Source organism: Dendropsophus ebraccatus, chromosome 4 (assembly GCF_027789765.1).
Source record: "Dendropsophus ebraccatus isolate aDenEbr1 chromosome 4, aDenEbr1.pat, whole genome shotgun sequence".
Taxonomy (NCBI): Eukaryota; Metazoa; Chordata; class Amphibia; order Anura; family Hylidae; genus Dendropsophus; species Dendropsophus ebraccatus.
In genome coordinates, this window is record NC_091457.1 from 44,007,303 (window position 1) to 44,021,876 (window position 14,574).

The 14,574-nt window shown below is 44.2% G+C and overlaps 1 protein-coding gene across 1 annotated transcript; it reads right to left on the minus strand.

Annotated features, from left to right (window-relative positions):
- Positions 1 to 881: 881 nt before the first annotated feature.
- Positions 882 to 9,529, minus strand: SAXO4 (stabilizer of axonemal microtubules 4). The gene is made up of 12 exons (XM_069968344.1): positions 9,316 to 9,529; positions 6,647 to 6,782; positions 6,390 to 6,543; positions 6,177 to 6,305; positions 5,030 to 5,093; positions 4,753 to 4,859; positions 4,582 to 4,650; positions 3,272 to 3,358; positions 3,094 to 3,180; positions 2,919 to 3,007; positions 1,916 to 2,046; positions 882 to 1,806 (listed from the first exon to the last, which is right to left on the minus strand). The coding sequence occupies exons 1-11, from the start codon at positions 9,395 to 9,397 to the stop codon at positions 1,929 to 1,931; spliced, it is 1,122 nt and encodes a 373-aa protein (XP_069824445.1). The 5' UTR covers positions 9,398 to 9,529; the 3' UTR covers positions 882 to 1,806; positions 1,916 to 1,928.
- Between the last annotated feature and the right edge of the window lie 5,045 nt (positions 9,530 to 14,574).

A 14,574-nucleotide genomic window follows, 5' to 3' on the forward strand; every position in this document is an offset into this window, starting at 1 on the left:
GTGGGAAACAAGGTTGTGGCTTTAACCACATTCGGAACACATTGTGAATGTGGAAACAGTCTTTTGGCTATGATATGCAATTGGTAATACAAATCTGGTTATACCCCATGCTAATCACATAGCAATGTTGACGCGCTCGGTTTGGCTGTGTTTCCACGCATTATCACACATTGCAGATCAGACTGTTAGTTTTGTTTCTGATTATGGAAACAAAAAAAATAACGCGCAAAACTAGGTTTTATTCAGGCGGTGACTCCATGATGTTGCGGTCACATGAAATATGCTTTTGTAATGCAGTTTTGACGGCAAAAGTAGGTGCAAATATCAATTAGAAAATATAGCATTTTACTTTTTTTTTTTTTTTGGTCAGGTGTTGCGTGTATTGAATCAGATGTAACTAGAAACATTCACACAAGGTTTGCTGCAGATTCTATGCTTTTTTTTTTTTTTTTTATTTACATTGATAGGCCATGTTCACACTTCTAAAAAAATATCGGACAAGGTGACTGTCCTGCAACATAGACGGTACTAAAGATCATAATTATATTGCTGAGTATATTATGAAATGGGAACATCGCCATACAGTATAAAATCTTCCAGGTGATCTTGATCTAAAGTATCAATTACTTTGACTGGCTAGGGCTTTGACTATATTTTATGAAATAAGTCAAATTTAAGATTTGTTGCCTTGCACAAACAAGGAGAAACATACAAAGATAGCTAAGGCACTGACTGTTTCTAGGGATACAGCTGAAAGCATAGATGGAAAGTCCAAAGAAACCTGGGTGTTGCACACTAACTACTACCAAATTCCTGAAGAGGTAGCTGGTCAAAAAAAAAACAACCTTTAAGCCAAAGCTTACTCTATTTTTATAATTCTTTGTCTTAATGTCAAAGGCATACAATATATAGCTGTGTATGATGGCAGCCTAAGCCCAACAATGATACACAAGCACAATCCATCTCCAATATAGGTGTAATCTGTATGTCTAAAAGCAATTACAACATACAATGAATTACATGTACAGTTTCATTCAACTTTTAAATTAACATAGTTTAAATATAAACAGATGCTTCCTGTGTTAAATATAAATACTTTCAAAGAACCAACAGAATAAAACCTTGCAAGCATATGTAAAAGGAGTATATGAAACCTGAGCATGTTTAGTTTCACTATAAAGACCGGAATGAGATCACAAAGAAATTAGCATGCAGGAGGCCAAAGACTACCTCAAACTTCTTGGGAAGATGGTGGGGCAGAAGCACAGCAGCTGAATATTTAGGGCTGCTAAGGTAGACCAAAGGGGACTAAATCCTGAGGACTAACAGGTAAAAGCCATAAACTCTTCAGCGGCTTTAAAGGGATACCAAGGGAATCATATTTTATTGGACCAATCACGTGCCTCCACTCGGCTATGGTAGGGCTGGGGGAGAATGTGTGTAGGAAAGTGATCCCTTGCTGCTGCCTCAGCTGTGACTGACAGGATTACTGCAGGAGGAGTGCTTTCTTCAGTAATATAGTGGACATATAACTTATAGGTCAGCATAGGAGATATATACCGTATACTAAACTGATAATTTAAGATTTGCAAAGGTGCTTTAGTTTACTAGTTCCCACATTGAATTATACAGAGTGATCTATCTGCATTGTAATAAAATGTGGCCCTCCAAAAGTGCTGATAGTTTTGAGTACAGAATATAAACCAAAAGGTGCTGGTACTGAGATTTATTTTAGCTTGATGGTGATATGAGTAAGACCATTTCAGCGCTGAAGACTGTTGACTTGTTTTCAATCCTTCTTACATCCTGAAAATTAAGGATAATAGAAATATTTTCTAATAGATCTTGTATATAGTAAGTAGAAAGTATTGAAGCCAATGCCAAAAAAAAGCAAAGGTACATTCAGCCTCTGTACCTGCTAAGATGCTTTAGATGGTAGTAATATGCACTTCATTATTGACAGAGAAGCCACTGTGTAGTTGTTTCTGTATCCCACCTCGTGTCCAACCTTCTCTGTCTCTACCAAGGGCTACTGGATCATAGAACCTAGGATACATTACTCATGGTTACACATATATTAGAGATAAGCAAACTCAAGCATGTGGCATTTGATTACCAGTGGCTGGAGAAGTTTGATGCAGCCCTAGGTAGTGCCTGTTTTCCAGGCAGAAATTAAAGAACTGCAACTTTTTTACATGAGCGGTACCCTTTATGAAAACCTCTGTTTCTATAACATTGGAGGCATAGTGTGGGGAAATTTCTGGGGGTGGGGTTTGGTTTGGCATTCAAATTTTCAGCAACTGGTTTCCCAACTTCTGACAAAAGTCGGCACATGCAGTGAAAAGGAGGCAAAGACGGTATAATGACATCACTATTCTGTTGCCCTCCTTTACTGAATTAGCCCCAAAATACTTGCCAGATTGCAGGGGTTGAAGGTGGGAAAACGATTTAATGCCACCTCTCTGTAGTTTGCTTCTAAGTAATTCATTGTATATATTAGAGTTGAGCAAATCTCGAGCATGCTCAGGTTTGTCCAAACCCAAACCTTCTGTATTTGATTACCGGTGGCTGAAGAAGTTGGATACAGCCCTAGGGAGTCATGGAAATGATGGAAACAGCCTATGCCTGGATCTATGTTTTCCAGACAGCCTTAGGGCTGGATCCAACTTGCTCAGCCACCAGTATCCAAATACAGAACGTTTGGGTTTGGACAAACATGAGCATGCTCGAGATTTGCTCAACTCTAATATGTACAATGAACTACTTCGCAGCAAACTACAATGAGGTGGCATTAAGCAGTTTTTCCACCTTCAACCCCTGCCCCTTGTAATGGGCAAATATGTTGAAAATTATCTGTTCAAATATTAAACCAGTAATGCAATAAAAATGTGATTACAGAGCAGATCCAGATACAACACCTTAGATTGTAGTTGGTCAGATACTGTTGTGGGGGCGCCTTTCCTGACTGTACATAGGTGAGATTATTGTTACTGAAACCAGATCCCTCCTATAAGAAATATATTTAAGTCACGTACTATCATCTAAAATAATTAAACCATTATTTACCTGGTCACATGATCTTCACCTACTCACCTTATTACCAACATACGTCCTTCCCAAAAGATCATCTTTGTTTTTGGCTACATTATCAGGTCGGAAGTCACTTAATGGAGCCTGAGTCTAAATTGTCAGTAGAAGTAAAAAGAAAAACTACATTGTATAGGACAATGGTGAATGAAGGATACACCAGAATACATTGAATGAGTCTTACATTGGTACGAAGAACTTGATCTAGTTCCCTGGAGAAACCGCTGTCTCTTTCAGAGTTCTTGGCCAAGGCTGGTAAAGGCTCTCTGCCCTGGTATGCAGGAGAAAAGAGATTCTATTTTTCCTTTATTGCACTGACATAACTAAGTTTGTGGTCTCCTATATGACTAGTTAATATGCAAAAAAGATCCCGTAGAGCCTCATTTAAGAGTCTCAAAACACAGGACTAGTCAGATATCCCCCTGGGAAGGGCCCAGAAAAGGAGTGGCTCCTGTAGGGAATCCACCAAAACCACAATAATAAAGGGAACCTGTTACCCCGGCTGCCGCGGCAGTCATTTTCTATGGATGTTGGACTCATCTCAAGTGATTAGCATAATGCGCACACAGCTTTGGGCGGCAATTCCTCCGGGTCTAGGAGTGGTACTTCCAGGAAGGGGTAAGTATCTGGCTCCACTGGGGGGTTGGGCAGGCTCTGCCCCGGCAGCCAGGGTGACATGTTCCCTTTAAGTGGCCCTATTAGTCACTGTAATGACAAGGGAAAAAACAAGGTCAGGTATCCATCCACATACAGCTGTTTTGGGGTGTTGCCCCTCATCAGTGTGGAGCAGGATTCTGGCTAGGTGGGAGCCTAGTAGTGCCACACAGGAAACAGATCAATGATTTCAGATCAGTCTCCCTGAGATGAGTTTCCCATATGACTACTAGGCATTGCTCCCACCTACCCAGAATCCTGCTCCACGCTGATGAGGGGCAACACCCAGCTGTCTGTGGATGGCCTTGGTTTTTCCTGTAAGACTTGGGCTACACTGTGACTTTGGCAATTGTGGGGGTTGCCATATGACCCCCTTAACTTTCATTACTTGAATACATCACAATGTGATCTTTGGCCATACAACCTATGTTGCCATGAAGTGCCTCTTCTACTGTCCTCTATGTTTTATTATCACTTGCATAAATAGACATTTTCTGTGGTGCTGTGTATAATATGATATCAATATATTTTATACAGTTGAAAAAAACTTGCAGCAATGGAAGTCCTAAAGGTGCACAGAGTATAGGGGTAGATAATGGGGCAAGTGGAGAGAGGCAGCTCTGGTCTGAACCTGTGCAGCATCCCCCATTCCAGAATAGGTACAGTATATTGTTATTAAGGGAATTGTCACAGAGAGTCATGGAAAGAGCTGGAAGGTGACAACATACCATGTCGTCATGTTCTGGTGGCAAAAATTGGTAACAAAGTAGTGTCTATTATGGTCTTCGCCATGCTTTATTTTTCTAACACCACCACCAGGAAGTACAGTCTAGTAGTTACCTGCAACATGGAAGCTGGCAAAAAATCTGTCTTGGTAATGCTGTGCCCCATCAAACGGTGGTACCCAATCTATTACATACAAGCATATGAACATCAGTCAATGTGGTGAGGTAAATAATCCATAACAGCACAAAACGAGGCAACTAGGTATTCTAGTATTAAGGCTTTTACCGGTACATGGTACTGTGAATGAGGATCATAGGTTATAGGTTCCAAATTTGATCCTTCAGTAAACCCTGAGTTTTCTATTTTTCCAATTATTGTACTTTGGAATCTGCCTGTTAAGACAAAAGTGGATAAAGCATACCCAGCAGAGTTATATGTAACAGCCAGGGTATTTAGACCATGTAAAGTGTTTAGCTGTGTAAATGTTATGGGGGTTCACAGACAACTTTTGCTTCCATCTTTACCGGATAAGAAGGCTCCACCTTTTCTATGTGATCCTTACCTGGTTGATGGATTGCCTTTGGTGTGAACCTGGTTTTGTGTTCTGTAGACATGAAAGCTGGACCCTGAAGCAAGAAGATGAATTCAGTATGGAAAAAACAGCTACAATCCTTAGGATAGGTATAATCAGTGGGCTCCAACTTGCAAGGCCCCTATATCCCCTTATATCAGAACAAAGAGGCTGCAGTAGCTGAAACATTATGGCCAGGGGCGGATTAACTTTACCATAGGCCCTGGGCTGTTCACCAAGCCTGGGCCCCCCCACCCCACTGTAACTATGGCAGCACTAGCCTGGCGTTCATAGTACAGGATAGATAATGTCATGATGTCCTGATTTGTGCAAAATTGGCATAAAAAAAACAGTGATTTTTTGCAAATCTTGGCAGAAGTGTAGCCAGGAGACAGTACACCATTGAAAGTATAAGTCTTTTTGGGTGGTCATGGGCCCCCCAGGAGCTCAGGGCCCCGGGCTGCCGCCCAAAACGCCCCTATTATAATCCACTACTGATTATGGCTAGTGATAGGCAAATGTTTTACGAGTGGCTGAAGAAGTTTGGTGCAGTGCCAGGGAGTACTGGAAAACATGGATATGGCCTACAGGACCTTTATCTTTTAACTGAGGTAAATACGTAGAAGATACAAGAATTAGCAATGCCAGCAATGGGCAGTCCATTAATTTGAGAAAAAAAAATTATTTAATATTTCAGTTACCCAGAGGGGGCACCATGTGATAGAGCTACAATATCAGCAACAAGAGTAATGCTCTTTCAAGAAAACAAATTCCTGTTTTCCAATCATGGACATTCCCTTTAATTGCAGAACATATTAAACTGTTATCTAACTGTGCATCTTTGCTTTAAAGCCAATGTACCACTAGGTACATTGCTTTTTTTTTTTTTTTAACCACCGCTCAGTTCCTGCTTATGGTACCGGCCTGGCATGAAGCCCCCAGTGCTTAATGCAGAGCCGGTGCTCAGAAATAGACCAGCACCGTGTGCGGGAACGTGGCTGCGGTTTAAAAAAAGGATTGTGGCATCAGGATCCTATTCATGTGAAAAAAAAACAATGCACCAAGTGGTAAATTCGCTTTAAACCCAATAGTGTTTTTGCAGTAGAACAGTTGACAACTACACTTGACACTGACTCACATGTTGGAAGTTTTCCATGTCAGGAGATCCCTTCCCTTGTGGCACAAATAGCAGTGGCCGATGTTTTGGTAAAATACCCGGTATGGCTTCAGAACTATGGTCCCGAGTGTCAAAATGAACAGATTTAACCTGTAATAAATAAGAAAACATATAAATATATGTATTAAATAATTGTAGTATTACATGTAGAGTGAATGTACCGCCACTTCTCACAGCTCTAGTCTTGGGGTTGGTAACTTCACTGCTCCTCACATAACCACTCTGTGGGAAAGAAAGTGCATGGGGTAACGGCTCGGCACCTGTCACATGTTCATGTAGGGTGAAGTCTCTGTTGGTGATTGATGTGTAATTGTTCCGTAGGATCAGGCTGATGTAGAGGAAGAGAAGCAAGATGATGTATTACTGTGAAATATAATATTCAGGAAATATCAATAGCAGGTTATATAGGGAAAATAAAATGAAGAGCTTACCCCATGCGTGGGTTATCCTTTCGGTCCAGGTTGGGGGAATAGTACACAGCTGGTCGAAAGTTAGACTGATACCCTGTACTGCGATGGGAATAGGTGCCAGAGCGCAAGACGCTGGCCACTGGAAACTCTGGACGGCCTGCAAGACAACATTGTTTACCATAAAAAAAATGTATATTATTTTTAGAAGCACTCATCTCCTATGGGCAGTAGGTGTAGAGAGCAGCTGAGGAGACACATTTGCATTAAAGGGAATCTGTCAACACCCAGACCCTACCCGAGGCTGATAGTGTGCTGTAGTTGGCAGTCCCCTTGTGAGCATGTTACTAGAGATGAGCGAACCTCAAGCATGCTCGAGTCCATCTGAACCTGATCGTTCGGCATTAGAGATGAGCGAATCGGGTTCGAGTCGATCTAAACCCGAACGTTCGGTATTTGATTAGCTGGGGCTGCTAAACTTGGATAAAGCTCTAAGGTTGTCTGGAAAACATGGATACAGCCAATGACTATATCCATGATTTCCACATAGCCTTAGGGCTTTATCCAACTTCAGCAGCCACCGCTAATCAAATGCCGAACGATCAGGTTCGGATGGGCTCGAGCATGCTCGAGGTTCGCTCATCTCTACATGTTATCTTTTGACAATTTGTCAGTGTAGTGGATTATGCACAATCTCAGGTCTCTTACTGTAATAAAGAGTCAAAGAGGAGTTGTGGCTCAGCATTTGAGTCGCACGCTACCATGCCTCACCACTGCTTTCTCCTCCCGCTTCTCTATGAATCATCAATGCTGCCCGGCCTCCTGCTCACTCACGCTGTCATTTAGTATTTGTTTGCCTAATATGGTCTTTAGTGCCAACTTAGATGGACAGTGTTCAAATGCATCATATTTATCAGTGTATCAGACTAAATGATAAATTTGGCACATCTGGAGACTGATTTTATGGGTATTTTTTTTTTCTACCAAAGAGAGTATGTAACCGAGATGTTTTGGTGCACTGGGGGCATTCCCTAGCCCCTCAGTGTATCATCCCACCTCCCTGTTGGCTCATACTACCCCTCCTACTTCGGCCTATTTATATATGTATAGGTAGTGACACCTCCCTCCCCAGATCTCGTGCAGTAAAAGCGGTTGTTCTAGTGTTCCTATGCAAATGCGAGATCTGGGTTGAAGGGGAAGGCATTAATTCTTATGCATATATGAATTTGCTTAAGTAGGAGGCGTAGTACAAGCTGACAGGATGGTACACTGAGGGGCCAGGGAATGCTCTCCGTGCACCAAACCAGCTCATTTACATATTTTCTTTGATTGAAAATACCCCAAGACAGCACCATGGAGGAAGATCATTGTGGGAATCTGCATCTCTTCTTATATAGTTACATATCAGCAGGTTCGTATGTATTAACCTGCTCATAGTTTCCTTTTAACCCCTTAAGGACAGAGCCTGAAAAGGACCAGGCCAATTGTCACTTTTGCGGTTTAGTTTTTTCCTCCTCGCCTTCTAAGACCTATAACTCTTTTATTTTTCCACCTACAGGACCATGTGAGGTCTTTTTTTTTTTTTCTCAGGAGCAGGTGTACTTTGTAATAGCATCTTTTAATCTGGCATAAAATGAATGATGGAACCCCCAAAATATCATTTATGGGGTGAATTTGTGGCGGGGAGGCGGGGGGGTTCTGTGTTTACATAATGCACTTTACAGTAAAACTGACATTTTTCCTTTATTCTATAGGTCAGTCTGAACACAGCGATATGCATGTTTACATACAGGTTTTCTAGCGTTTTACCGTTTGTATTAGGGGTAAAACTTTTTTTTTGCAAATAGGTGTAATTAAAATGGCCTTTTTATTTTTTCACCTACAGGGTCGTATGGGGCATCATTTTTGGCACCATGATCTCTAGTTTTTATCAGTAACATTTTTTTCTAGATCAGACGTATTGATCACTTTTTATTAATTTTTTTGTGCATAAATTGTGATAAAAAAAGTGTTTTTTACCGCTTTTTGTTCACGCCATTCACTGTGCGGAAACAATATTGTTTTATTTTTATTAGATCAGCACCTGTCCTATAAGACGACACCCGGCATATAAAACGACACCTGACTTTTGAGAAGATTTTTCTGGATTAAAAACTAGTTTTATACGCAAGAAAATACAGTAGATAATCAACCAATAAAAGTGTCCATTTTACTGGTAAAACAACAGTATTACAGCAGTGCATGCACTGGTTGGCTGTCTTGTGCTATATTAGGACTTGCTTTATCCATATTAGTTATCGTCTTACTTTTCTTTGAATCTTCATTTTTCTCACTTTGGGAGAATATTTTGGGGGTTCCAGAAACAATTACCAGTTTTCTATAGAGTTTTGGGCTCAAGATATAATATTCTCAACATACAATGGTCGTCCTGGAACCAATTAATATTGTAACTTGAACGACCGTTGTATTATAAATGGTGGGGGCCATCCTTGAAGCAAATTTGGAACATAAAGTGAACCAATAGCACCCCTGGATGAATCTACAGTCAGTCTGACAACTGGAGCACAGGTCCGGGTATATGAAGTACAATCCCTCTAGTAATATGTGTCCCACATCCTCATCCCCAGCACTTCAGAAAAACCTAGGACAACCACAGAGTATCAGTCCCAGCTTTTGTCCCACTGGCTACTCACCATATGAGGTGTTATAATTGGTACAATAGAAGTTAAGAGGGTCACAACTTCCTCCTGAACTCCCCCGAATCCCCGGCGACATTGTTCTAACAGCAAGACGTCAGTGACAGAGCAATGAGAAAGTGCTGACAGCTTTCATGGACACTGGATGCCTCCACACAATGTGGCAACATGAATAACCAGGCTACAGTGACTATGGCAACTCAAACAGTGTGCAGTGTAGCAATCCACCACTAGAGGGCAGCCATCTGTTCACACTACTGTCTCCAGCACACAGCACATCAGCACATCAGCAATGCTTTAGAGAGGTAATGCTCAAATGTTAAAGGCCAAATTTAGAAAATGTCTCCAGAGCAAAGCAAGACAAAGAATAAGAGAAGGAGTATTCTAAGACTGGTAAGGTGACTGCCTTTAGTAACCCACATCCTGCAAGTAGAAGAGGTGCAGTTGGCACCTATTGGTTAGGGTATTACAACTACCAGAGATCAGCTCCCACACCTAATATGCAAATAGTAGTACTCATAGCAGTTTTTTCTTTTAGGGTGCGTTCACACGTACAGGATCTGCTGCAGCAAATTTGAAGGTGCAGATTTGCTTTGAATCTAATCTGGGCCATCAAATCTGCTGCGGATCCTGTACGTGTGAACGCACCCTTGGGCTATGTTCACACTGCGTATGAGTCCGGCCGTATTTCGTACGCTGCCGTACATGTAGGGCTGAAACTACGGGCGTGGGAAAAATCGACATGCGGCCGGATGCGTACGAACCGCGAACATACGCCCGTAGTACAGTTATGCTTCCCTAGCTTGTTTCGAAGCGATCTGAGGCAGGTCATTTACTTGGAAATCTTCGCCCAGCCCCGTAAACCACACAGAACCTTTTGGATCGAAAAATCAAGTTCAATTTGGCTGAAATAAGTACTTCGCACGGGACCGCATGGAAATCCACGGCCGTGAGTTTCAGCATTTCTGTCCTCAAACAATGGTCTTGATCATTTTTCACGGCGCCGTATACGATCCGGCCGTAAGCTCATACGTCGTGTGCACTGTGCGGGTGTATATCGTATACTTTCAAGCGAACGCATCAACCTAGCCCTAAAGGGGTTATTTGGAGAGCAGAAAAGGTCTCTGTTCTGATCTCCGATGCTGCACTTCCTCCCTCCATCCCTTTAGGATTATAACGTCTGAGACGAGGTGGGTGCATGGTGAGAGCATTGTATGTGGGCGAAACCGCAATGTCTAATAGATGCCTGATGTTTCAGTAACATCTGTAACATCAGGCAGTTATTAAACATTATCCAACAGACAGTGTTATTAGTATCCTAATGTGAACATGGACTAGCCCGGCTGGGCTGTGGACTTTTGCAGCAAATGTGTATTGCTATACTCCTCTATTCAGCGCTATTTTTATCTGAGCACAAAGTGGTGAAGTGTTGTTACCTTTTCTGTTTGAAGAAGAAGAAAATAAATAATGAAGCAGTAGAACGCCTGTGTGTCATTTGCTATTAGTTATTGAACATCACCTGCAACATGCTCCCGACCCTTCTTGCCGACCAAAGCAGTTTCTGGACCACTTGCACAGCAGGAACGGTAATGCATCTTCTGACCACCAGGGGGAGCTCATCACACAACACAGCAGGGACAGCGTATGGTTAGACGAACGCTGGCAGGTGATAATGGCAGATTGTGTGCGGCTCTACATCTGGCAGTAGGGGGACAATGGGGATGGGGGCAGACGACGGGCCTCTTGATACTTTGCCTGTACATTTACAAAGGACGGCTGCGGATGGGAACATCAGGATTGGAGTCAGCTGACAGTCTTAAAGGGAAACAATCACGAAAAAACGTCCATAAAGCTAAGGAAACGTGCTGGTACATCAGCCAGCACGCTTCCTAAACATCCCCCTGTACCCCCCGTGATCCCCTCTATTAGTCAGTATTCGTACTTTGATTAAGTCCCGCGCTGTATGTAAATCTCCGCCAAGTCGTCTCCATCCGTACTGCGCATGCGCAGCGTCCTGAAGTCGTCAGCACGCCGCCGACGTGGAACGCAGGCCCCGGCTGACGTAAGTGGAACACACGACTTTCAATCACGCCCCTGTGGGCGTAATTACAGCGCCTCCTGCCGCCCAGGACAATGACTAAATCCGCCCACCGTGACTACTTGGCGGAGATTTACATACAGCGCGGGACTTAATCAAAGTACGAATACTGACTAATAGAGGGGATCACGGGGGGTACAGGGGGATGTTTAGGAAGCGTGCTGGCTGATGTACCAGCACGTTTCCTTAAGCTTTATGGACGTTTTTTTCGTGATTGGTTCCCTTTAAAGAGGTTGTCCAGCAAAAAAATTTTTCTTTCAAATCAACTGGTGTCAGAAACTTAGATAGATTTGTAATTTACTTACAGTAAGCAATTCAGCAAAACCTATACTAGCTCTTATTTTCAGGGAAACTGTACCATGACATAGTGCTGAAGAAAGTGCCCTGGACTGCACAAGCTAAATATGTGATGAGTCATACTGCATATAAGATGGAGGGACCTTGTATTAAACAACAGTTACTATTTGGGGAGGGCTCGCGGTCGGCTAACCAGGAGATCACGGGGGGGGGGGGTGCTCACCGTTTGCCACAGTGGGGGGGCACACAGTGGGGTGAGCTTGGGGGGTACACTCTGCTGTCAGATAGGGAGACAGTGATCAGCAGCAGCTGCTGTCACTGTCTCAGTGTCCTCCCTCTCTTCAGTGTGCTGGGTTAGAAGCACTAACCCGGCCCATTGAAGAGAGTGAGGACACGTGATTCCGTCTCGGAGGGTGCGGGCCAGGAGTAGGGATGCACGGTGCACCGAAAAATCGATTCTACTATCGATTTTCGGGGCATATTTTCGGTTCGATACCAGGATTTCCTGGTATTCGATACTTTATGATAAGCCGCGCAGCAGTGCGGCTTATCATAAAGTACACAGCAGAAGACATAGCAGGCAGTGAGCTGAGTGCCTGCCATGTGCTCTGCGTGGCCCGCTGATGTCACCTCCTCTGTCCACCCGCCCACACTCTCGGCGCTAACTTCCAATAGCCGGCACACAGCGATCGTATGTGCCGGCTATTGAACTGTATAGATGCCGCTGTCACACTGACAGCGGCATTATCCCCCTCTCCTAACCTGCTCCCTATGTAGCGGGGGTCGGCTACTGTGTGTAGCAGACCCCCGCTACTAATGACTGCAGCCGGCAGTCATTTACCCTTTAGTGAAAGGGTCAGAGCAGGGTCGGCGGCTGCAGAGGGACAGCGGCCGGCGCTTCCTGAAGAGGAGAGCGGAGCATAAGGCTGGAGGAGGGGAGGAGATGCAGCCACTACATCTGGCTGCACAGCACTGTAAGGTGGGGGCCACAGGACTGTGAGGGGGCGGCAGGCCGGGGCCGGCAAGACACTCCCGGGGCGGACATCAGCTATGTGAGAGAGGTGAAGAGGGGGTCGGCCTGGCTCTCACTGGGAAGGGGGGAGGGGGGTCTGCAGCCTGCAGTTTACCTTGCTGCCCAAATCCAGGTCACCCTGCTGGGTCAGTGGTCACCATGCCCTGACAGCAGGAGTACAGCTCCCATCATCCCCGATAGCTGGTGTGTATCTGTGTGTGTGTGTGTTACATGACTACAGCTCCCATCATCCCCGATAGCTGGTGTGTGTGTGTGTGTGTTACATGACTACAGCTCCCATCATCCCCCTGATAGCTGGTGTGTGTGTTACATGACTACAGCTCCCATCATCCCCCCTGATAGCTGGTGTGTGTGTGTGTTACATGACTACAGCTCCCATCATCCCTGATAGCTGGTGTGTTACATGACTACAGCTCCCATCATCCCCCTGATAACTGGTGTGTGTGTGTGTGTGTTACATGACTACAGCTCCCATCATCCCCCTGATAACTGGTGTGTGTGTTACATGACTACAGCTACCATCATCCCCCTGATAGCTGGTGTGTGTGTGTTATATGGCTACAGCTCCCATCATCTCCCTGATAGCTGGTGTGTGTGTGTGTTATATGGCTACAGCTCCCATCATCCCCCTGATAACTGGTGTGTGTGTGTGTGTGTGTGTTACAAGACTACAGCTCCCATCATCCCCCCTGATAGCTGGTGTGTGTGTGTTACATGACTACAGCTCCCATTATCCCCCCTGATAGCTGGTGTGTTACATGACTACAGCTCCCATCATCACCCTGACAGCTGGTGTGTGTGTTACATGACTACAGCCCCCATCATTTCCCTGATAGATGAAGTGTTAGGCCTCTTTCACACTATCCGTGCCGCGACCCGGCACGGATTCCCCCCCTGCCACCCAGCCGCAGAGATGACAGGAGAGCATGATGTGCTCTCCTGTCATCTCATCTACTACTCACCTACTCCCCGCACTGACCGGCTACATGCGCTCCCTGGAAGTGGCCGGGACTACACTGCCAGGAGAAGGTATCATAGTCCAGGCCACTTCTGGTGAAGATGAAGCCAGTCAGCGCAGGGAGTAGGTGAGTAGTAGATGAGATGACAGGAGAGCACAGATGACAGGAGAGCTGGGTGGCAGGGGGGGATCCGTGCCGCGATCCGCACTACGACATGTCTTATTTTTTCGCGGCACGGACCATGTGAATGGCCACATTCACTTTAATGGGCCGTAAAATTGTCCGTGGTTGCTGATCCGCGACCACAGACAATTTTACGGGACGTATGAAAGAGCCCTTAATGTAATGTCCCTTAATGTAAATAATGTCAACTTTATTTTTAAAGTTAAAAAATTAGAGGAACATAAATTGGTTCGAACGGACCTGACAGTTGGAGGGGGGGGGCATTTCTAATATTGAGGGTTTTTTTTAAATATAATTTATTTAATTTGTAAGTATCGAATTGGTATCGAGCATTGAAAAAAAAATGTTGGTATTGGTATCGAACTCAAAATTCTGGTATCGTGACATCACTAGCCAGGAGCTGGGAGCGTGTCGGAGTGGACTGAGAGCTGATGATTCTATGCAATCCGTGGGGGTGGGGGCACCTAGATAACAGCAACGTATTAATGCAAAAATAATTTTGGGGGGAATACTCCTTTAAGGCTGGGTTCACACTACTTATATTTCAGTCAGTATTGTGGTCCTCATATTGCAACCAAAACCAGGAGTGGATTAAAAACACAGAAAGGCTCTGTTCACACAATGTTGAAATTGAGTGGATGGCCGCCATTTAATGGCAAATATTTGCTGTTATTTTAAAACAACGG

Bases quoted from the DNA above. Each gene is read 5' to 3' on its own strand.
- SAXO4 (XM_069968344.1), bottom strand. From the start codon at position 9,397: ATGTCGCCGGGGATTCGGGGGAGTTCAGGAGGAAGTTGTGACCCTCTT. The intron at 6,783-9,315 runs GTGAGTAGCCAG...GTTGTCTTGCAG, and splicing joins CAATTATAACACCTCATATG to GCCGTCCAGAGTTTCCAGTG. The intron at 3,181-3,271 runs GTAAGACTCATT...CTGACAATTTAG, and splicing joins ATCAAGTTCTTCGTACCAAT to ACTCAGGCTCCATTAAGTGA.